General features: G+C 40.5%; 1 protein-coding gene across 1 annotated transcript; it reads right to left on the bottom strand.

The window, feature by feature from the left end:
- Nucleotides 1-191: 191 nt before the first annotated feature.
- Nucleotides 192-24264, bottom strand: LMNB1 (lamin B1). The gene is made up of 11 exons (XM_074166928.1): nt 23694-24264; nt 13579-13735; nt 12582-12707; nt 11391-11561; nt 9793-9918; nt 7608-7828; nt 6435-6660; nt 3953-4057; nt 3396-3515; nt 2559-2672; nt 192-1232 (listed from the first exon to the last, which is right to left on the bottom strand). The coding sequence occupies exons 1-11, from the start codon at nt 24047-24049 to the stop codon at nt 1191-1193; spliced, it is 1764 nt and encodes a 587-aa protein (XP_074023029.1). The 5' UTR covers nt 24050-24264; the 3' UTR covers nt 192-1190.
- Between the last annotated feature and the right edge of the window lie 445 nt (nt 24265-24709).

Genomic DNA, 24709 nt, shown 5'->3' with positions numbered 1-24709 from the left:
TAAAGCTCTAAAGAATTAATTTTCTGAACATGAAACGTGTTACCCATTACTTGGAATAAGTCTTTACAAGTCAATTGCCACCATTCCATTTACATGGATGTTTCACCAGCTTCAAAGCCTATCAGTTCCAAGTAATCAACACTCATTTAACTTTAACTCAGTTCTAGGAAGAAGCAAATTCCAAAAGCTTTACTTGGTAACATCTTAAACAGAGATACTTTATTCAAAGCTTTTTCAGACATTAGATTAATGCAGAAAGGACAGAAAAACTTTCCACATTGACAAAATTACAATTGTTTTCCATATAAATGTAGACTAGACGCCTAGAAGTGGTTTTGTTCCTACAAACTGTAAACAAGCAAGACAATCAATATTAAAACAGCCTTCTATTTGTTAAAAAATTATGTAAGAGAATTTAAGCTGGTTACACTATCTTAGCAACACAACTAACACGTTTAACATGAATCCTCCTCCAGAATAAGAAATCTAAAAAAAAGGAAAAGAGTACCAATAAGGAGTTTTACTGCATCCTTCATCCTCTGAGTGCTTACATGATCAGCTGGGCTATGGGTTTTTTTTTTGTATGTGTTTTTTTTGTTTTAATTTGGTTTTGTTTGGTTGGTTTTTTTATTTTTTATTTTTTTTTAAACAAAGCAGTTCTTTTCTATTAAAAAAAAAAGTCATATAGCTTGATTGCGTTGTAGGAAAAAAAAAATCTCCAGTACAAAAGAGTTCATAGTATCGAAAACCCCTTCCCTTCCCCAACAGCACCTAAATATAAAGAGGTCAACAGCAACTGGCTAGTCTAGGTGTAGTCTAAGAAAAATCAATCCCCAAAACAGTGGAATATTTCTATTCCAGCAAGGTTCCAATAAAAATCGATCCCCAAAACAGTGGAATATTTCTATTCCAACAAGGTTTCAATAAAAAGACTGGCATATAAATCTGGGGCAGAGGGACATCATTTTTCAAACAGTACGTTGTTCAAGGGTCATTAATTCACATCCTGCAAGAAAGTTACAGATACTTCTTATAAAACTTCCTTTTTTGTGGCAAAGGAAATTAAGGCCATCAGATTCGCAGCTTAAAAATTCACATACAGAAAATACAAAAATACGTTGTGCTTCCAAGAAGGCTCTGCTCTGTAGGCAAGGATTACCATGATTTGAGGAACCTGGCTGGCTGGTAGTTTACATGATCACACAGTTTCTGTTAGATGTCCTGGGGCCCACCTGTGATGAATAGAAAGTCATCTTTGAAAAAAATAATCCAGCAGTAACAGATTTAGCAATGCAAAATAATACACTGTACATTTTTAATATATTAAATAATTAGCCTGGCTTGCTCTAACCAAGAGCCAGCATGCAAAACTGAACAACCTATTACCCCATGTAAGTAAAAGAATGTTTGACATCCTTTTCCATGAGAGGTAATGGAAGACAGGTACCAGAAAAACACAACTTAAATAATTATCATATTTGAATCCCCAGTCAAAAAGCATTGTTGAGTTTAGACAGGTGGTAAATACTTCAGGGAGCATATCAAAGTACCTCGAGATTTTTTTATCTGAAGATATCTAATCTCTCAATAACATTTTTGTAAGTAAAGCTATTAAGACACACACTTTATCTGAACTACACAATCCCAGAAACCACAAGAGCAACTGGATACACTTCAGTACTTTTTTGCGTAACTGCAATAAAAACCAGACTCTATACTAAATGCCACAGTTATGACTGAGTTATAGCCCAAAAAAATATGGTTGCCAAAAAAATGCAATTTCCAACACATCCAACTCTTTCCATTTTTTGTCTGTTTATATACACACGTTTAATTACTGTCCTGTATTATCTTTTCTAACCACTTTAAAGATACATACTAACTGCAATGTAGCAAACTCTTAGGCAAAGTAGCAAACTTGAAGGTTGCATTACAGGAACGTATGTTTGTTACATTTCCTATTTTTCAGAAGACCTGGTCAAAACAGTAAGGTAATGGATAAAACTCAGAACATGAACAAGCAATTATGTTATATCTCAGTATTTCCCCTTATGTTTCAAAACATTTTATATTGGGACTGCAAGGCCACATCTTTCCATTGCTTTCAGAGTTGCATTTCTTCAGCATGCAAGAGAAACTTTCTCTGATAGAGGAGAGATTTGAAGACACTATCAGAGAAAATGCGGTGTTTAAGTTCTCAATATTTTAGGTAAATTTAGGTGTAGCTGCTTAAGCCAAATGTCACTGTAAACAACTGGCCTGGGAGAAATCTTAACAGTAACAGAGTTTAAGAAAAAAAAGATCCCCAAATCTTTCAGCTTTAAAACCTTGCTTTAAGAAAAATCTACTTCTCTCCATCAAGGGAATAAACAAAGTAATATTTTTTATACTGGTTTTAATAACAAGGCTTCATGCTTTCATTAAATTACAGATTAAACAAAACAGAAATAAAAAACCTCCCACACTCAAACAGTTATGACATTTTTCCAAATATTCCTGACTTTCATATATATGCATTTTTTCAACGTAAATAACCTTGTTAACCCAAAACAAGATACCTGCTGGTGGTGAAGGTCTTCTTCCTCCAGAGCTTCAGCTACTTCTTCCTCAACTTCCTCCTCTTCCCCTTCACGTATAGTTGTTTTAAAGACGGTGCTTCTCTGAGCAACCTCCTGCAACAGATTTTTATTTTTCAGTCTTGACTACTCTAAAGATCTAGTGCTAATCTACTTAGATTTTGATAAACAGGAGTTCCAGCTGTTGAGAAAGCTACTTGTACTGATTTTGTCTATATATTTTTCATGCATTGCTGTGCATAAATGGCATTCGTAACACCTTAGTTTTAAATCTGTTAACGATAAGAAAGTCTTTATAACAAGACGCTCATCCATTCTTTCAAAATTTGCTTATTATATATTTAAATATTTTTTCAATTGCAAGATGTCATAGCTGCTGTTCTACCCAAGTTTTTAAATCTCACTAGAAATAATGCTTCATTGCTTTACGCGAGTTTCACTGTAACATTTCCCACCCCTCATAAACACACAGTTTTAAGGAAAACTAAAAGACACATCACTGAAGAGTTCACTAAAATCTTTTCTTTTCAGAGCATATTCTAAGGCACTGCCCAATTCCTGGCATGAGGGTAGTGTCTGCACAAGTCTCTCTACTACTTATACTCAACATAGGGGAAAAGATTTCACACACTGCTACAGAATGCATTCCTAAATTGCAGGCAGACAGGGGTACAGTATGCATGGCTGAAAAGCGAAAGGAGAAAACTCTACTAAACACTCATGTGCAGTCATGTGTAAAATCCTAACAACGTTCTACGTGCATCTTTACAGAGGATGGCACCACAAAAAGGCAAGTTTAAACACATCTAGGTACTTTACCTCTCCCTGAGAATTTTTCAGCACAACTTTCACATCTTTACCAGTGCCCCAAGAATTCTGGTTCTTCCAGATGAGGTCAGTGGGAGGGCTAGCAGTTATTCCAGCATTTGCAGCCCAGATCTGTTAAAAGAAATCACACATGAACGTTATTTGCTACTCATACATTACCAAGTTATTTATTGAGTTAATGTATTCCATTAAGTGACATCAGTCAATCTCCTTCAATTAAGAAAATACAAGTCTCTCTCTACCTACTTCCAAAGTTGCATACAATAAAACACCCCGAAGTTTTTCAATGCAGAGACTTTTGAACATGTAAATGCACCTGTTTATGGTCAAAATTATTGTTCCATATAGCAAGTAAGTTTCTGAAGAACATGACTCCCGTCCTACTTCTTCCCAGCAATAATTACAACTAAGGCCCAATAGAAATATAGGTGATTATTTTCTGAACACATACGTAGAAAGGACAAAACTAAAAACCTTGCATCTTATGACACACACACAAGTTGTCTTAAAGCCCATTTCAATTGAACAGCTGAAGCCTGACAACTTACTGTAACAGTTTGGCCTGCCTTTAGTATGTATCTTGAGGTATATCTGTAACTAGCAGAAGTGTCTCCTATTTTTCTTATCAGCTCCCATCCTCCCATAGGTTGATCCTAATAAAAAAAGAGGGGAAAAAAAATTCTATCAGCACTTTCTGTTACATATGTAGAATATTTTACATACACAGCATAAAATTTTCAGTAAAAAAATTTATTATAACTTCATCTTCAGCATGCAATTAGAATAACTTTAGTTAAATTTGTCTTACCTCTTATTTCAAGTTAAAGCTTAATACATCCCGCTTTTTAATTCTGATGTTCTGTTAACTAGTGTTTACAATTTGCATCAGTTTTGTTATAGCTTAGTCCAGAAAAATATATAAATAAATATTAAAAAACCCTTACAAATACATATGTTTTCTGGAGCACAGAAGGACAAGCAGACTCCTTAGAAAACAAACTATTCCTGTCAAGTCTTCTTAAAACATGTTTCTATTCCTTTTCAAGGCCTACGTTATTTTTTCCTTTCAATTGTTTTTTGCCTATCAACTACTTGAAAAGCACTAGCAAACCTAGTAGAAAAACATATACAGGTCATTATTACAGACTGTTTCAAAACAAGAGTAGATCTTTTAAGTTCTCCCACCAATAGTTGCCACCAGCGTCTGAAAACAGACAGTTAAGACCACCTAAAATAAGATATCCTACTTGTCTTAATAGATGCTGACATTCAGCTGGTTGTTGTAACAAAACATTCCACACTTAAAGAGGATTTTAGATATTTTCTATCTATTTTTATGTATTCTATATATTGTATTTTATATTTTTGTGTGTATTACTATATATTAATTTTATATATTATATGTAAATAAATATAAAACCTGTCAAACACTTGTGAAAATTCCCCAAGTACAGCTTATTATACTTGCACTACAAACAGTTGCTCAAATCTAGACCCCTGGCAAAGTGCTATAACCATAACCCATCCATGGCTACTAGTAACAGAACTGATGGTCCTTCCATGAAAGAACGAATGTGTAGTTAAATTAAATGGGGGCGGGATACTGTGGGGGGCAGACTCATGTGCTACACAAAGTGTGGGGGGAAAAAATCCTGTAAGCTTGAAAAACTTCAAAAGCAAAAAAATGGCAGGTCCTGACTCACTACAAGTAGTCTTTGATTTGACTGAATTTAATCATCTAAATGCTTAGCTGTCTAAGACCAAGACAGTTGTCAAGGTTTCTTCCATTCGTAAATGATGTCGGCAACTCTCAGCCAACACCCCAGGCAGGTAATGAAGATACACATGTATCACCATCTGGAGGAGTCTGTTCATCTCTTCATTGATTAGAGGGGACTGAGACACTGGGAACCAGACCAATCGTTGTCATCTAAAACATCAAGATGAGCTACCCTTTAGTGAAGGTAAAGGATCCAATGACATTAGACAAAGTCCTTTGTGTCACCAAACACTAAGAACATAGCTAACACTTCTACACACAGCTGAGGCACAGACGGCACAGGAGAGGACAAGAATTACTTAAGACCTCTGAAATCAAGGCTGCAAGAAATTAAGTCTTGTAATTCTGGTGTCCTATTGAGACAATGCTCAATTCTCTCTTCTCCCAGACAAATGATTTAAGGAATCATAGTCCCCCGTCTCCAGCTCCTCCTCTGATGACTTGCAGAACTGTATATAGCATAGGACTTTTTTTTTCTTAAGCAGAAGTTATAGGTAATGTTGGAAGGGGAAGAGGGAATAGGGGGAAAGTGAACTGAATGTAACAACATCATTCTGAGGGTACCGTAAGGAAAAGTTTTGACTACCACTCAAATGAAGTATCTTTTGATAAACAGAAATGTGTGTTCCCCCCAGTACAAACTCCAACCTACTCATAGAATGAAATCATCTGAGTAGCCATCATAAAGGTGGCTTTGGCATGGGAACTGAGGGCTCCTAAAACATGCAGATGCAGCCAACGAAAAAGGAAAACTACAATTTAGAGGAGCTATATGCAAGTATAAGGGGCACAGGCAATTAATTACATGTAGTCATTTATTTTGCAACAGTAGGTATTTCTTTTGGGGATTTTCAAGGCAGAGAAAGTTCTTAAAAGGCTTCTAAAGTAGCCTAATGTCTGCTTGCACTATTTCCTATCAGTGACAATGCTATCGGGAAAGCTTTACAAGCAGATCACGTGCAAGGCAGAACTCTTAAGATTGATGCAACACTTTGGTGGATAGGCAACACTGCATTAAAACAATTGCTATGAAAAGCATTAAAAAAAAAAATCATTAAAAAGAAGTCATCATCAATCCAGAATACTGTATGAAACCTTATTTTGTGACACACTAGTTTTAGTGCCACCTCTTACACAGCATGCTTTAACTCCAGGGCCAACATGAAGCCTGAGGGCTGAAAGGGTGCTGAGGATGCCTTCTGCCTCTAACCAGCCCATTGTGAAATCATGATGTGAATGCATTTTCAAACCTGTTCAGAGGTGTTCTTCAAGCGGATGAATTTTCCATCAACGTCTATCTCCTCAATAGAGACATTTCCAGTGGCAGAAGCCGAGTGGGAAATGCTAACGCTACTGCTGGCTTCAGATTCCTCCACATCAACCCTCTTCCTCTTCCCTCTGGTTGTACGCACACTACGGCTCGATGAAGCCCGTGAAACTGTCACTCGGGAAGAAGGGCTTGGAGAAAGTTTCAATCTATATTGAAGAAAGTAAGAAATATGCATACATCACGCTTTTTTTTCTTTTAAATAAACTTTGTTTCTCTCCTCTTCTTCCCATGGCATTATAGAGCAAAAAGGCATAGGAATATAGTAAACAAAGCATGTTACATGAAAAAGTGAAGCATTAGGTACTTTTTGAAGAGCTGGATAAAACATCGTCAACCCATTGATTAATGCTTTGGAAGAATACAATACTGATGGACTACCACATTAAAATCACAAAGGCACTTCTATGCAATTCTTAAAGACTGCATTCCTGGGTACATGGATCAAGTAAAGAAAAAAATTCTTAGGGGAACTTAAGCCATTGTAGGAAATTTATGCAAAAACCCAATGGCAGAAGAGCTTTTGCTCACACTTGAGAGGAATCAGCTTGGACCAGTATGATGTCATTCAGAAAACAGTGAAGTATCAAACGACTTTAAATAACAGCTGTGACTTATCAGGCTAAAGTTCACAGTATTGCTGAACTCTGGGGAACTTTTTCCACTTGTAGAAAATGCTGCTAGCTGATAAGCTGGGCAATTGTAACAGCTATTATTTTATTAAAATTATTCTACACTTAAAGAAATTTGGCTAACAGTTAAATAACCCTGTAATTAACTCTGAAAAAGAATATTAACTGTGGCACTAAATAGACCTACAAATGACAATTCATTATGTCCTCAGTGCTGAATCTTAATAGAAGAATAGTATTTGTTCCCTTGAGAGGTATTGGTCTGATACTCAGCCTGGTTTCGTGGAGACCAAGTACAAGTAAATGTGTTGGGCAGGAGGGGGGCAAAAACCAAACAGTGCCTTGGAAACTACAGTAAAGCACCTAATGAATACATTCCCAGTAAGAGCTGCCTTTTAACAGAGAAAAAGACAAGTAAGGGAAGCACATAAGATATCAGCATTTGTTGCTACTTTCTTTCATACCTCTCCTCTTCACCCTCCAGCAATTTCCGGTATGCTTCGATTTCCATATCGAGTGCCAGTTTAAGATCCAGAAGTTGTTCGTAGTCACTCAGCTGCTCCTGCATCTGATTTCTTATCTCTGCCATATCCTTCTCTTTCTCAGACAGTATTTTACGACAGTTTTCCCGTTCCTTGGCCAAGCTTTCCTCAAGCTCTTGCACTCTATCTTGCCATGCTCTAGACTAGAAAATATTGAAAACATCAGTGGTGGAAAGGGAAGCTCACCCAAACCCCCATGCACTCTGCTATTCAGGCAACTTGGAAATCAAAAACATTAGGTTAAGCATCCTCTCCCCCTTTCTGAATTCAAACTCACCTCTATTCACATTCCTGTTCTCCACCTCATCAGTTACAAACATAACACCTTAAGTTCCAATGAAACTTACAACATGCTTTGGAAGACAACTTCCTGCTCCATTTTTCTGAGATCTGAAGATATATTACACCACCTGAATTTACTCAGTCAAGAAAAATTGAGCTTAAGATGTGCTGGACAGGATACAGGTACAGATCTGAGTGTACTTTAGATCCTGTGGTAAGTAATTGCTCTTTAGCTTTCAGATGTCTACCTCCTGCTTCAGTTTATTGCTGCCAATTCTGAATTCTGGGAGAAAGTTCCTCTAAAGGAATAGAGATTGTCAGTGAAAGTCTGTCTACTTGTTATCAAAGCCTTCAAGGCTTGCTGAGTACAGTGCTAAGTTCTCCACAAAGAAAGCTAATTTCTCACATATTTTAAAAATCACATAAAGCCAGTAGAACTTGATATTGTCTACACAGAATGAAACGCTTATCAAAGAAAGGCCAAATCATGACTGATTTAAGGTTTATTTTTCCTGAGCATGCTTTCTTCTGTTTGACAGTCTCTTGAGATTTTTTTTTTTAATCAAAGGACAGACACAGGAACCAGTGCCCTGCAGTCACCATGTCTGGTTAAGTCACTGAGTTTGCTATGCAGGCACTCTACTTAGGAAGTCATCATAGTCCAGAGACAACGATGGACAACATCCATAGTCCAGAGGCAGTCTAAAAGGCTGACGCAGAGGACCAGTGTAATCAGTTTTAATTGTTAAGAGTCAGATAAGGAATGTAATAAAAGGAGTTGAGTGTCACATGGAAGATCCCAGTGGAAACTACTACAGAGCTCAGTATTGGTAACTCAAATTAGGCTTCACATCAGTGATAAGAGAGTGTCTTTGCCTTCTTTTAAGAAAATAAAGTTAGTGCTAGCAAATGGAAAACAAAACTGTACTAGTTGACATCACTAGCACTACCACCAAAAAAAAAGAATGCCACTGCATCAAAATTGGGGGTTTGGTGGACAATTAACAGTCAAACTGGCAGAAGTTGATTTTGATAGCTCTGAAGTTAACACCTAACACCTCTGCAAATTCAGAAGCATGTTCTCTGAACCTAGCTGTCACTCCCAAATAAGTAACAGAACACAGGTAATTAACTAAAGTAAGAAGGAAAGCACCCTCAGAGCCCTCAGTCTGTTGACTGAACCACCAAAAGAAAGATGATGGTAATCTAAAGGCAGAAATAAGATATAAGTAGACAAAAAACTCTCAATCTGTGATCTAAGTATAATTAGACTCTGCTCAACTCGACTTGAGCACTTGTAGAGCAGAGTCTTATCTGATGTATTTTCTCAGTCTTGTATTTCATCCTAATCTTGGTAAAATCACTCCTCCTTTTTTTCCCCCTAGAGTTCCAGATGCAAACTGGATTGAGGCTGGAAAGAGATATCAAACAGAGAGAGAATGCATATTTCAGCTCTGGCTTTGGCTATCACTTTGTGGAATCTTATGCTGGGCATTCCGGTTACTACAGAACAGAGCTAAATTTCTTAGAATGTCAAAACTTTTAATACAGAGCTCTTGTCTAAAATTGTCCTATCTATTCGCAAAAGTTTCTGCAAAAGCCAGTGAACAGTACGACCTTTCAAATACTCTGTAGCAGGATTCTGCACAAAAAATTCAATTTTGTTGAAAGGAGACATTAAAGAATTTGAAAAAGTATACAACAATACAACAAAAGTCAAATTCAAGTCATGATGCTGAACATACTTTAAGGGAAAGAAAGTCCTTTAATTAAAAAAAAAACAAGCGTAATTAGCAAGGCTGAAGAGTCACAAACAGCTTATTACCTCTTTCTGAAGGCTGGCGAGATGGGAAGACAGACTATCAATTCGTATGCGGCTTTCATTCAGTTCTTCTCTTACTGAGTCAGCTGCAGAATCGCTCATCTTAGAGGACAGTCTAGCATTCTCAAGCTGCAGTAGATTGTTAAGACGTCAGTTTCAAAGCAACTTTTAATAAAAGATAAATGAGTCACTAAAAACCACACACAACACTAAGCCACAAAGTTCCTCTCTGAAGCTTTAACACAATGAAACATCTCTTTCTTCAGGGGTTAAATATGGTGGCTCATTTACCATGCTGGATCGCCCTACCTGAAATCGCAGTCCTCTGAATACTTATTCTAGGATTAAAAATTTAGAAGTCTCCCTTATAAACATTACTGAAGTTGAACGGCTAAGTTCAGTTTTCATGCTGGCCAATGTTTAGCTTTATATATTTAATTACTGTAGCACTGTTTCTGAATATGCTTAGATAGTAAAAGCTAAATTGAAACTAGCAATTCTCTAAAAACAAGCACACTTATGTTAATTTTCAGCCAACATAAGGAAATTGGTAATGTGCCTTCAGATTACAGTACCAGTGTCATGAGTCACTACTGCTTCATTGTACCACAACTTCAAGGTCAAACAATTAAATCCTTCTTTTATTTTTATGGGTTTTTTTAATGGCTACATCGTTCCTGCTGAACACTACCACATCCACTTGGGCAGCACCACAGACTTAGTGAACTTGTAGTTGCAGATGAAGTGGTATCTAAAAAAAAAAACTTTAAAAATAAAAAGAGTCCAAAAATACAGAAACAGTACACCTGAAGAGAGGGAACAAGAAAGCCTCAATTATGCAGAGATTTTTAGAACAAAAAAAAATTTTGCTAGATCTTCTTTTAAGTAAGTTTTTCCAAGTCAGATTGAAGCCCTGAAGATAAGCAACTGCACACTGATAAGACTGTAAAGACTGTAAAGACTGAAAACTATGCTAATAAATGTAGTTTATATCAACTTTGCTGTAACATCAAAATACTAACTGCAACAAGTACAGTCACAGAAACCCGGCTCAGTTGAGACATCAGGATCCCTCCTCACACAAATGCTGAATCTAGTAGAGGAAGGAAATTACGAAGTAAACTGATTTCAGCTTAAGTATGCTTCCTCTCTAGAGGAGCAAAAAGGAGAAATCATTGGGTGTGGTGGAACTTCCACATGTTTTGTACAAGATCAGAGGACTCAGGATGTTGTCTTCTCAGCAAGCCCTACTATGAAATGAAGTGTCACATATTTTGTATAAAACTTACTGATCATCAGGTTATGTTGTATGTTACAGCTGATAAGTAATAACACATGAACTTCCCCTGAATTCACAGTAATCCTAGTACTAATCACTTCCCCCACCCGCAGTTCACCTTCACACGGTGCTTTATACTCTCATGTTCTTGTACTTTCTGAGGATTAAACCTGCTCCCAAAATGAGACCTGAAAATGCAAATTCACATTCAAAAGCATGGTAATTTTAAACTAAGATCCATAATAAAATCCTCTGAAATGCAAGTAATTAAGGTATCTTTCCCTAGAGGACATCAGACAACTGTATGAAAAGGTGTTCTCACTTTGGCATGGTAAGCCTGTTCAAGCTCTTCTTTGTACAGCTTCACTTGTGCATCATGCTGCTCTCTTATTTCACGAAGGGCTTGGGTCAGTTTATGTTCATACTCGGTTTGACGCCCAGAATCAACCTCAACCAGGCGAGTTTCATGCCTCCTCCTTGTTTCATTGATTTCCTAAGAAAAGCAGAAAAATAAACTAACGTTCAGTAAATATGAGACAAAACAAGTTTTAGAAGACTATCCGCTGAGCGGATAGCAATGCAGAACTTGCAGACCATCATTAGACCAGTTTGTTTGACATTGAAACTTTCAGTAGAAACCCAGGGCCATTTCCTCAGTCTGATCTGCACAGTACCTTAATTTCCAATAGCCAGTCATTGAAATAAGAGCTAGACACCATTAGCACATAAATTCACATTTCCTTCTGAGAGTTGTCTGCATTTTCAACAGATACACCTCAATAGGACTATACGTTAGAAATACATACCCCTCTTTATGCTTGGAAAAAAATGAAAGTACTGTGAAATTAAACAGTCACTTTCACTAACCAGGATTTTCCCCATTTATTTGTATGCTCGCCCACGGCCTCTGGAAAAAAGGATTCCAACAACTTGAACAAAGCTGAAAATACAACTAGCAAGGAAATGTGCCCACGGAGCAAAAGACAGTATTGTTCAGTACATTTGTTACTGCTCTAAGGTTCCTCCTGAAGAGCCTGAAGTACTGCAAGTGAAAGGAACAATGGCAAGAAAAAGCTCTCAAAGACAAATACTTATCAACTTCTGTTTCTATTATTCAAAAGCATCCTATTAGAAAGTTCTGAAATCATCTGTCTGAGTGCCCCTCTCCACTTTGTTTCTCCTAAAGGCATCACGTGAGAAATTATTAACCTGTTTTCTCATTACGAAAAGGTGCATACATTGCAACACCGTGGGCAGAATTTAACATGAAATACAATGATACATGAAGCTATTTTATTACAAAAGCCCCGAGTTAACATCATTTTTCCTAGGGAAAAAAAAAAGCTGGAAATCTTCCAGCTAAAAGAGAGTTAAACCCCACTCTGAGTGGGAATTCAGACCAGATGAACTTCCTGAAGTCCCTCCCAACCTTAACTATTTTAGTATTCTAGAATGACCCTCCTGTTGTCTTCTTCCTTTTAAAAATGTGAATTCTTGAGACTGAAGCATTTACCTCTTCATACATATTTTTACGGAATTCCAATTCCTCAATGAGACTCTGACAACGATTTTCAAGATCCACCTTCAGTAAGGTTTCACTTGCAAGCTGGTCCCTGGCAGCACCTAAAGAAGCTTCAAACTTTAAGAAAAAGAAATAAAAGAATCAACACAACAATTATTATGTAGCAGAACTCGCATAACACACTGACCTCAGCTATCTAGAAGTACAGCTAACTACATGTTATGGTTGAAATTGACAATCAAATCCAGTATTTACACCACTAATATCTTTCCCCTCTCCTTTGCAATCACTTCCACAAGAACTCTCTAACTCTAGATAGTTAACATTGGTAACTAGCATTAAAATGCTACTTGCTAATTTGGCTTAAAAAACTTCACTTTTTCTACACAGCAATTACCATTTTCTGGTCTCCTCAATTCATCCTCTTGAGGTGGTGTTGCTTAAGGTCACAAATCATGTGTTGATTCAATGGGTTAACAAAACTAGCACAAGACTTCCCAACGCCCCCCCTTCTTTGTTCTATCAGATGCTCAGAAGATGGAGAACCACAGGCATAACCAAGAAGAGGGCAGAGAGAGTAACAAGTTGTTACTTGTCGGTTCTTCGTTATCTGTATTTGTGAAGCTAGTCTCTCCCTCAAAACAGTTATACAATTTGTGAAGTTTATGTCAACTCTTGACCTGCTTACTTTGAAATAAGTACTATCGGTTGCAATTGCAGAGTCTGCAATTTTAAGAGTACTCTATTCCACCATTCATGTTATTAATAAACTGAACAGCACTAGACACAGACACCTACTCAATACTGCTTCCAATGTTGACAGTGAACCAGTCTGGTCTAGGTGTGAGCTAGTCGACAAGCCTACATCCATTTTGTGGCTACAAAGTTGCATTTTACCAGAATAACAGCTCTCACTATGGATGTATTATACATAAAAACATCTCATTTGCTGACAAAACCTTGATGGTTAAATATTTCTTCTTGTCACCTGTACAATTTCATCTTTTAAATCCTGAATTTCTCCCTCCAGGCTTTTCTTATCACCAAGGGCTGTGGCGAGTGCAGCTTCTTTAGAATTGAGGGCTGCTTCATACTCTCGAAGTTTGACTTGGGCTCCATTAAGATCAGATTCCTTTTTTGCGTAGCTGGAATAAATCAGAGAAAGTGGTAAGTAAGTCTAGAAATGCCCCCATAGTAGACTGCTAACTGATAAAACAAGGTGCAAACTGAATCTTAAACTTGAGAGACACCCAACAAAAAATATTTTTTTCTTGGCTTAATTTACTCTAATTTAAATCAACTCCTTGCTTCTGCTTTCTTATCTCATATAACAATACTTTAATATTTCACTTGGGCTGCAGAAACCTAAATATACGGGAAACCCAGAGTGTCAAAAAGTCTGAGATGCGTACACAGAAAGGGGAAACTATATTAAAGGCATCTCTTGTTTTCTCTTTAGCTAGCCACTGTAAAAATATCCTACCTTCACCTTCCCCTTAAAAGGAAAAAGAGCCTTCCCCATTGGAAGGCTCTTCCCATAGAGTGGAAACAAGTACATTATCTTCATTACCTTTTATCCAGGCAGGAACTTATGCAGATCCACTGTGTGTGGGCTGCAAAGAGTCCACTTCCAATTAACAGACAAGCTTCTCAATGAAAATTGACGTTCACTATGTATAAGGCAGTCCTCCATACACAGATGCTGTAGCACAGTGAACCGCTTTGCAGCAACTTTCTAATCATACATAATGACAAAGTTCCACAGATCTGAGGAAAGATACCCACATCCTGCCTATACAACAGTGTGTGCCATTACCGAAACTGCACTGGTGCAGAGGTAAAAGTGTCTTTTTCTTTATGAAAGAAAACATACAAGCTTTTCAAATTACCACTCAAAATAGTTTTCTTGTCTAAACAAGTGGTCAAACAGTTTCTAGGAGTTTATTCCCTTGAATGGCATACACAAACAAATAAGTTTGATGAGAAAAGTAATGTCACATAAGCACAAACCAACACTCTTCAGCCTAAATCAAGCATTCACAAATAATTCTACAAGAGAGTACTATCAAAAATAGCAGAAAGTAAACCATACTCAGGAATCAAAATAACTGTTGACCTTTAGATGGCACAAGCAGCTGTTAAAATGTATAACACAAGTTTTCCCACCGTGAAGTTGATTCTTTTTCTGTCAGTAATGTGTGTATCCCAATATGCTACTGACCTTAGTAGAGACATTTTAGATGGTTATAATCAAACTATGAACATTTTACAGAAATGGACAGATTCAGACTCAATAAGCCAACAGCACTTCTTCAGCTTTCACTTCTTCAAAAAGAAATGTGAAAAAAAAAAAATCAGAACTCACAACACTAAACTGAGGAGACGGAGAACTGGATAAATATTCTTAAGAACAGGATTCAAAAGTGCTAAAGCATTAATACATTCACTTTTTTTTTTTAAAATCACTGTACTAATGAGAAACAATAGCAATATTTCTCTGCAAAATGAGACAGATGTAAAAATCAACAGTTTTAAAAAAAGAGACTCAAATTTAAAAGATGCTCTTCCAAGATCACATACAAGCATATGCAACTAACATCATGCTCGAGAAGTTATGTGCACAGGGGCTTGCAAAAAAACTTCTGTAGAAATAAAACTGATGTTTCAGCACTAGAGCCACGAGATGGCATGCTTTAGGCAACAAACTTCGCGCTAGCTAATCCCACTCCCGCGGAGGAGCGCCACACTCACCCAAGTGGCAGACTGTGAGAGCCTGCGACACACACAGACTCTTCTATACTCATTTTTTCCTCATTTCTGCAGTGCAATGCTGTCCAGGCCCTCCATGGCATTTTACATACCACCTCTGACACCAAACAGCTCAGACAAAAGCACAAAATTTCTGTTTTGGCCACCAGGGCTCCTGCTTCCAGCTCTCTGCACTATTGACTGGAGGCCTCTGTCCTGCTCCTGCCATCCCACCAAGGCCAGCAGGAATTCCTCACAGAAAGAAGCTGTACAGCAGAGGAGGAAGAAAAGGGAAGGAAAAGTGCCTTGCTATGGTACATCTGCAATAAAAAAAAAAAAAAAAAAAATCTCAGTAACCTACTGGGAAGTATGAGGGCCTGCATCAGGCCTTTGGTGTTTGATCACTGCTGAAGAAAGTTTCTCTGTGTTTGAATAAAACTGTTTCACACAGTCTCTCTCACACATCTTCGCGCTGAAGTCAAGCCTATCAATCAAGTTGCATCCTGAAACTAGAAATTTGCACTCAGACATAGCCACAGTGTGCTGCCCCACGATGCCCTGAATTATCCTGGACTCTGAAATGAGAAGACTCACCACACACCTGTTTTTTTAATTTTTTTAATGCAAATATCTCTACCAATTACAAAGAGAGCTCTTGCAATCAGGGCAGCAGAGAAAGAGATGTATAATATGGACTAGCAATAACAGCATGACTAAAAGCCAGTACACTACCTGTACCACTGAATTAGGTACTACTAGTTACATCAGCCCAAAGTACCTTCCTTGCTTGTTTGCAACAAGATTGGCTGCGAAGACATCCTATAATTTAATGCAGCTAAAGTTATAGAAGGAAGAAAAAAAGAATTAAAATTAAGCACTATTAGTTGTTAGTGTTTGAGTTGTCTAACTATGAGACAGCTCACCCAAACACACTCTCAGAAAGAAAACAGAAACTAGAGCTCAACACTTCAAACACTGAAAGCCAGATGAAATCTCAGCAACTCAGCAGTATCATCCCAGCCCTAAAGGAATATGGGAAAGAAGTGAAACAAGATCAAAAAAGCCTCTGTGAACTGCAAACACCAAATATAGACAACATATACATCACCCTTACACCTAGCAATTTTTACGAGGAAGAACTTCAGTCTCTCAACAATAGCTGGCTTTTTCTTCCACAGAAAGCCAAAGATATATCTCAGAACACCAAATAAAAAAACCTCAAACACCTTCCTGTTGCAGTGTTCAAAAATTAGCTAGGACTCTACTCCTTTGTTTGGCTCATGAAAGAAAAACAAAGAAATAACTGACTTGCATCTTCTTCAAAGCAGCAGCTTGTTTTTCTCTCTTCTGGGTTCGAAATGTGTAGATGATCTTATCCATGGAATTGTAATTTATCTTAAAATGGTGTAGAACTAGGATCTGCCCAAAAAGATCATACTGCTCTCTACAACTACCTGAAAGGAGGTTGTAGAGAGGCAGGGGTCGGTCTATTCTCCCAAGTCACAGGCGACAGGACAAGAGGAAACAGCCTCAAGTTGCGCCAGGGGAGGTTCAGGTTAGATATCAGAAAGAATTTTTACACTGAAAGGGTTATCAAGCATTAGAATGGGCTGCCCAGGGAAGTGGTTGAGGCACCATCCCTGGAGGTGTTCCAAAGACGGGTTGACATGGTGCTGGGGGACATGGTTTAGTGACCTTTTTTTTGTCAGAGTTAGGTTGATGGTTGGACTAGGTGATCTTGAAGGTCCCTTCCAACCTAGATGATTCTACGATTCTAGGATTCTATGATTTTCACTGTACTTCAGAAATTTAACCCACAACATTTAACTCTCACAGACACTAGGGAGTGTTAAAGACCTCAGTCTCACACCTACCTACCATTATCAGCTCTCACTAATGGAGTTACAGCCACACATAGTTTAGAAATGGCTCAGCACACCCCCCAACAAAATAATGCAGTGTTTTCCCCAATACACTCCAAACACTGAAGCAACCTGACAGCAGTAAGCATTCCACAGTGCCACTCTCAGGGGTACATATAACCCTGACAGCTGCAGGACATCTGCCTGGCTCACATTTAATTAAGTTAATTTCTCATACCAGATGCAGTCTAGCTGAGGCACAGACTTCTAAGCGGGTTAATTTCCTCACCATTCCCAAAACTTAAAAACCTGTAAAGCAGAGTAAGTAAACTCACACACAGCTATAAGGTACTGTGGCTAAGTTATGTCTGGTTACCTGCACTAGCTCACTTAAAGCTAACTCAAAGCTCTCAAATACAGATACCAAGAAGCAACCACTGCTTTGGTAAGATTACCCGGACCACTTGGTTTGCAGCTCAGTAAAATGGCTAAGTCACTGAATAGCTCACTGAAAGAGGCCAGCTCTCTTTTCATGCTCTAGCACGATCACCAGTCTTTCCTGAGCCCTGAGGTTCACGAAATAACCTGGAATTTCCTGTGATCTCCTTAAATTTCTTACTAAATTAGTAGAAAAGCCAGGCAGGAAAAAAAACAAAACAAAACACAATTTTCTACCAGTTTAATAAGTTGAATTGGCTTTCTGGAGCCAGAACAACTACACACATAATGCAAGGTAAGCAGGAAGAACTGCTCCTTTCAGTCAGTAGTTAGATCTCAGGTGTAATTTAAAGTTCCTTTGAAACAGACCCAGTGCAAGATGCCACAACCCTACGGGATTTTTCTGACCTCCCACACCCACCATTCATTTCTGCCAGTACTTACAGAGTCAAATCACAAAGCTAAACATTACCAACACTAAGTAAACACTCCTCAAAAAAAATTGGGTTTCAGCCAATTCATGACACAGCTACACAAGTGTTGTACTTCACAATAATGCAGCCTATATTTACATCCATATTAAATTACACAATACTGCACATTGAGCTGGTTTTCCACTCCAGTTGTAGAGAAATATGGAAATCAAAAAACAAACTACGCTCATTAATGCTTTACATTTTGTTTAGCCAGCAGTCAGTTTTCCATGTTTTCCCCCCCTCTGGTAGACAAAACAGTAAGAGGCTATGTTTTACAAGGAAGTGATTTACAGTAACATAAGAAACATCTCAAAAGTATTCAAGCTTTTTTTGTACATAGATCAACATGACAATAAGAGTAATTGGACAAACTTGTCGCTCCTGTAAGTAAGTATATGTAACTTGGTTTCAACTTGTCTCATGTCACTGACTTTATTTAACTGGAGACTGCTGCTGAGTGTTTGAAATCAACACTAAACATACACCATCATCTCTAGCCACTTACTGCTCAACAGTGACCCTTCTTGAAGAGCTCAGTCAACCACATGAATCCCACTACTCTAACCAGCAACCTAAGGAGAACCTTTACATGTGCAGTAAGTCACTGCCCATTACTGTTATCATTATGTGTCCACATGCTTGAGACCACCTTTAATGCTACACCAAATCATTCCTTGCATTGTTACAGCCTACACTGCATGAAAGACTCCCTTAGATAATTTAAGCACATGAAATATAAGTTATCGGGCAACAAGTTAATCACTCCCCTCCTTACTTCTCTGGGTGCTCTCTCTACAGTACCCATCAGACCAGTGACAGATTTCAGATCAAAGCTCAGCAGTTCCCTAGCCACCAATCTTTACCTCGCTTCCCCAGATCACAAACAATAATGAAAATATGCTTTGAAAAGTTTCAAGTCAGCTTCCTCAAAACAGTTCCTCTAGCACATTACAGCATATGCACCACAAGAAACCCTGGAACAGCTGTTACAACGCTGTTTGCACTAACACAACACTGTTCTTCTGGGTAGTTGCTCAGGGTACCAGCTGCTGAGTGCCACACACTTGCACGGTAATTCAAGGCATAGGCTGATACCAAGCTATTACTGATGTTTATTGTACTGACTAATCCCATCGCAGAAATTAATTTCAGAATACAGACAAGAAGGAAGACCAATTGAAGATACAACGCAAGAGAGACATAGAAATAATCTCTTAGATATTAAAAATACATACAGCTAGATCCTTGCCACAATTAGATTTACTATAAATGCTTGCACTCTATGAACACTTGATGATAATCAATGACTATTATATCCTTTACTAATAACTTCAATAAAACCCATAATTTCCTTTTATCACATTGTCTTCTCTTACAGGAGAGCAGATGTACTTCAGCATTGGAAAACTGCCACAGTGAAATCTGAGCCTGCCAAAGACAAATGTAAACAAGGAGTTTCCTAAATGAACTAGCATTAACACCAGCCCAGGCTTCCTCAACAGTGCAATTACCTCACAGGACAACCAGAATACAGACAAGTGCAGCTAGGGATTTTGACCTGCTGAAATAAGTCCCCATAACGAACACTGACCTCATCAAGGGAAATCTATCCTGAAATTTGGCCCATAAGGAGACCAAGCAACACAATGTTAACAGTAAGCCTAACTTACTGAATTGCCCTTGTTCAGCATTACTAGGTAACACGGCCGTGTCAAACTTCACTATGTAAACTGTTGTTAATTGCCCGAGTTACACATCGGGATTTTTCCTCCACCATCTTGGCTATACAGTTCTCCCTGGTTTGCATCTACTGCAAATCATTAAAGCATGACACACTTACAACCAAAAGCAGGAATTTAATACAGTCTGTAGGATGCCAAAGTGATGGAACAATTCAGTGCTCTACTCTTCTATCTAGCACTTAGATGACGGCATTATGAAATGCTTAAGGATCATGTCTTTCACTACTTTGCCTGTGTTGTGTATTTAGCTCTTTTCTCAAGGAACATGAAATCTGCAGTAATCTGAAGTCCCAGCCAAGGCTACACTCCTCTGTTGTAGGAAGGGCACTCTTAACAGCTAGGAGTTTGGTGCTAATTGTATCATCACACACTTTACTTTGGCTGAGAATCCAGCTATTTGCAGGCAACTACCTGGTTTCACCTCCATTATTCATGAGCAAGTCCGGTAGTTGGAGAGCCATTTGCACACTTTTTTTTTTTAAAAAAAAAAACACAATACAGTCTTGGGAGAAGAGATTTATTTTGACTTATCTCCATTCACCCTGTCACAAGCCCCATTTTACTTTCACAATCATGCATTTCATTTCTCCATCCCATCCTCAGAACAGTAATAGGAAGGTTGTTTTTTTTCACCTCACTTTTTGTTTTTCCTAGTTCTTTAAGAGTTGAAATACCAAAAGAAGCCTTCATTTTCATTCAGCTACAGCAGTACCCACTGCATGGCAGGCACTCTAGAAGTAGCATATGCAACAAATCCACTCTACATAGTAGTATCAACATAGTAGTATCAACTACAGAAACAAATGTAGTTTTTCTTGATGGATTAAAAATGTGAGCAGAATAAGCTTCTGGCACTTAAATTCAAGAAATCACACCATATATATGAGACTGAAGTCAGAAAATCAGAGAGTCCAACAAATAGGTGACTTGGTCTTAAAATTACTTTTGATGAAAAAATAAGAAAAGTCCTACAGCATGTTGAAAGTAACTAGAAGCTTGAGTTTGATGCACTAATTAGGCAAGTGTCTGAAAGACGATGATTGGAATAAAATAAATGGATAAAGCACCTCAGAAGGATGTTGTACTAACAGGAGGAAGTAGAGTTGCACAAGTGTCTGGGGAAACAAGACTACCAACTGCAAAAATATTCAAACAACACAGGAAGGCCATCTAGACCATGAATCATTTTGCCCAACTTCAGCCAACTAAGTAGTGAATCATCCATGCCCCCACACAGACCGAGGACGTCTTCAGAGCAGTTTCTCCTACCATTTATCTCCACTGACTCTAAAGGAAACCAAATACCTAGCCATCACAACTCTGACTCTTCTGATGTGGCCACCAGCACACCTAAACCAAGCAGTTTGCAGCTTACCAAACATCACTCCCCCAACTCAGCCCACTTCTCTCCCTTGCTCTCAGTCACCTTCTGTACGCAAGTCCCAGTATTACTTCATTGACGAAAAACTAGATCAGCAGCAGAAGTGAACATCTTCCTGTCATTTTAAATGATCTGAGTTAGCTAGCTGAACCATAGGTAGGACAAGTGATGGGAACATACATCACTGTTTGCTTCTGCAGCAGCAGACTGCTAGATCGGCTCAGCCGTGTGTGTGTCCACCAGCAACCTTTCACAACCAAGGCCAGACAACATGGATCTCACCCTGACAACCAGGATGCGTATTTTGCAAAGAAGGGCAAGATAAAGTTTACTCCACAAGAATCTAACAGCAGCACCAAACACACCAGAAAACTCCCCATTTTTTTCAGGTGGCTCTCTTAACCAGATCCGAACTACTACAGTTACTCTAGCTGTATTTAAAGCAAAGGCAGTGCATATACCACACTGCACTTCAGCTATCTGAAAGGGCAAGGAAAATTCTGTTACGGAAACACACATTCTCATCATACCTTGCAAACTGAGATCTTTACAACTACCAGTACTCCCATGCACACTTGTGCAGTGTTTTAAGATTATTTTTGACAGGTTTTAATACGACTTAACAGCTTTAAAGAAAAAAAGTCATCAGGGAGCATGCTCCAAACCAGGTTAGAAGAAATCTTTGGTTTCCCTAGACGATTCTATGATTCTATGACTTTTTAAATAGAATTACAGATAAAAAATAGCCACATGTAAGTTTATGTGGAATCTAGTAGCCTTAAATAGCATTAAGTGTTTTACTACACTGTTCAGGATTTCTTGTCCTGAACTATCATCTGTATTCCGTGGTGCAGAGAAGTGACCTGTTTGAGACAGGTCTATCAGGCAACAGACTATCAAGCTGTAAGACTTCACTCTTCATAAAAGGTCATACCTGCAGGGCAAGGGCAACTCCCTGCCCCCTCTACCCCCCAGATCATCAGGTTTTTGCTAAGTATCACATCACAAAGCATCTTCTATATAGAGATTGCATCTTGATCTCAATCCTCCCCAGACACTCTTCTGAAAAGCTGACAGAAGAGTGTATCTTCCTCCATAAAGCCACTAAGAGATGGAAATTTCTGGTTTGACTTTAAAATCATGTTGGTGCCTATCCACAGCTACACCTTGCTTTCCCTGCCACCGTCAACAATCTCTTTGATGCAAACCCATCATGAGGCATCAAGAAGAAACCACAAGAACAACCAGACTCACTAATTAAAAGCTCCTGGTTTGCTTTTGGTTTTTCTAAATAACAAGTTAAGAGCACAAAAGGTATTGGAGCTGTCTGCAGACACATGAAAACATCAATATGTTGGTTCACACATGGAATATCTTTTCATTACGAAAAATTAGGGCTGAGAGTGTATTTAACTGAAAATCAAAATTAACAAGTTATACCATGTTAGAGCAAGATTAATAACTCTGCTCATTTTTTTTCCTCAACATCAATCCATTGACAAACTTTTTAGTCTTGGGATCACAAGTTAGAATGGCAAGTGGGTCTAACTAGTGAAAAAAAGCCCAAACAGAAGATTCTCTTTTGCTAAAGGAAAACTACAGCAAGCACAGAAATCAGATTTAAAGTAAACAAAAACAAGGAAACAAATAAAAAAAACCTGAATGAAGTCAAATGTGTAAGAAGCAAAATCTAGTGGCAGAAATCAGTTCATTGCAAGAGTGGAAATCTTGGCTCTGCGCCATAAAGCCTGCAATCTTGAGGATATCCGGTCACGAATCTACCTTTTGTAACATCTGAATACCCAGCAAAGAGGTCAGAAATCAGTTATTTTTTAAGTAAGCCCTACTTATTACCAACTCGTGCATTTTCGTATTTTAACTTCACGATCTTTCCGAAAGGACATTCAGAAACCCCAGACCCGCAACAAGCACTATATAGACAATCATCGCTCTGCACTTTGCATCCTGAAGCGGCTTAAACCTTACGGACAGAGTCACCTGTCTGCAAGGAGGTGGGGGGGGGGGGGAGTGGAAGCGGTGGCGAAGGGTCACCCCGACTCGAACCCCGGAACCCTCCAGCCTCTGCTCTCGGGCGAAGCTTGGAGGGTGCCGTCAACGCCGCTCCGGCCGGAGGGCTTGCTCTCCGGAGCGACCGGCACCGAGCGGCGGCCCTCCGGCCGCCAGCCAGCTGTCCCCTTCCCCACCGGCGCAGCTGGGGGGCGGCGGCGGCGGGCGGCGCTCCGGTGGGCCGGGCCTCCCCGCCGCGGGGGCCGGGCCGCCGCTTCCCGCCAGGGCGGAGCGGAGCCGGGCAGCGCTGCCTCTCGGTCATTCATTCAAAGCCGAGGCGGCGGCCGCCCTCCCGGCGGGCGGGAACGGCCGCCACGGCGGCCCACCGCTCAGCCCGGTCCTCCCCCCGTGTCCGTGTCCCCCCGCCGGCCACCCGTGTCCCCGCTCACCTGCCTAGCAGCTCCTCGTGCTCGGCGCGGATCTTGCCCAGCTCGATCTGCAGCTTGGCCCGCTCCCGCGCCGTATCGTCCAGCGCCTGGCGGGCGTCGGCCAGCTCGGCCTCGTAGACCGCCTTCAGGCCGCTGACCTCGCGGCCGCGCACCTCCTCCCGCTGGGTGACCTGCTGCTGCAGGGCGCTGTTCTCCGTCTCCAGGCTCCGCACCTTGTCGATGTAGACGGCCAGCCGGTCGTTCAGCTGCCGCAGCTCCTCCTTCTCCTGCAGGCGGGAGATGCGCGTGGGGCTCAGCGGCGTGGGGGGCGTCGAGCTCCGGCTACGGATGGCCACCGGCGTGGCGGCGGCCGCCATGGCGAAGCGGCGGGAAGGACGAGCGCGGGAGGAGCGGAGCGGGAAACTGAGCGCGAGGCGCCGCGGCAGCGAACAGGAGCGCCAAGCCGACACCGGCGGGCGGGGGCCGAGCCGCGGGCGAGCAAGCAGCGAAGCGGCCGCCGCCTCCCGCGCAGCACCAACGCCGCCTCCGCCGCACCGGCCGGCTCCGCGCTGCGATCCAATATGGCCGGCGCCCGCCCAGCTCCGCCGAACCCGCGCCCCCGACCCGCCGCCGCCGCCGCCCACGTGACGGGCCGCCGGCCAATCGCGACCCTAGGCGGGCCGGGCGCCGCGCTCTGCCGCCGGCTGGAGGCTCAATTCAAAACCCGCCACTGCCCGCAACTGTCAGTGGGCGCGCGAGGGAGGGAGGCTCCGCCCCGCCGCGCGGCTGAGGCGGCCCGGGCTCGGCCGCCCCCTTCTTTGTTGCCGCCTACGGCTTCTCCGGACAAAGGGAGCCCTGGGTCCCCTCCGCCGCGCCCGGTGGGTCCGCTCGGGCGTCCCTCCGGTACGAGGCAGGTTCCCCAAGGCCTGCGCCCCTCGCCTGGCCGGCTTCCCTCCCCGCCCACTGCCCGGCCCGGGGGAGACGCTCTGGTTTGGCATTGTCGCTTCTTCCTGTGAGAAAATAAATGATTTTTGCTG

This window comes from Numenius arquata, chromosome Z (genome assembly GCF_964106895.1).
Source record: "Numenius arquata chromosome Z, bNumArq3.hap1.1, whole genome shotgun sequence".
NCBI lineage: Eukaryota > Metazoa > Chordata > Aves > Charadriiformes > Scolopacidae > Numenius > Numenius arquata.
Note: the sequence above shows the minus strand (reverse complement) of the source record. Positions and strands in the feature narration are given on the sequence as shown.

Coding starts and splice junctions, on each gene's coding strand:
- LMNB1 (XM_074166928.1), bottom strand. CDS start 24,049: ATGGCGGCCGCCGCCACGCCGGTGGCCATCCGTAGCCGGAGCTCGACG. Junction 12,708..13,578: donor TAAAAGATGAAATTGTACAG/GTGACAAGAAGA, acceptor TTTTTCTTAAAG/TTTGAAGCTTCTTTAGGTGC. Junction 6,661..7,607: donor CTGGAGGGTGAAGAGGAGAG/GTATGAAAGAAA, acceptor TCTTCAATATAG/ATTGAAACTTTCTCCAAGCC.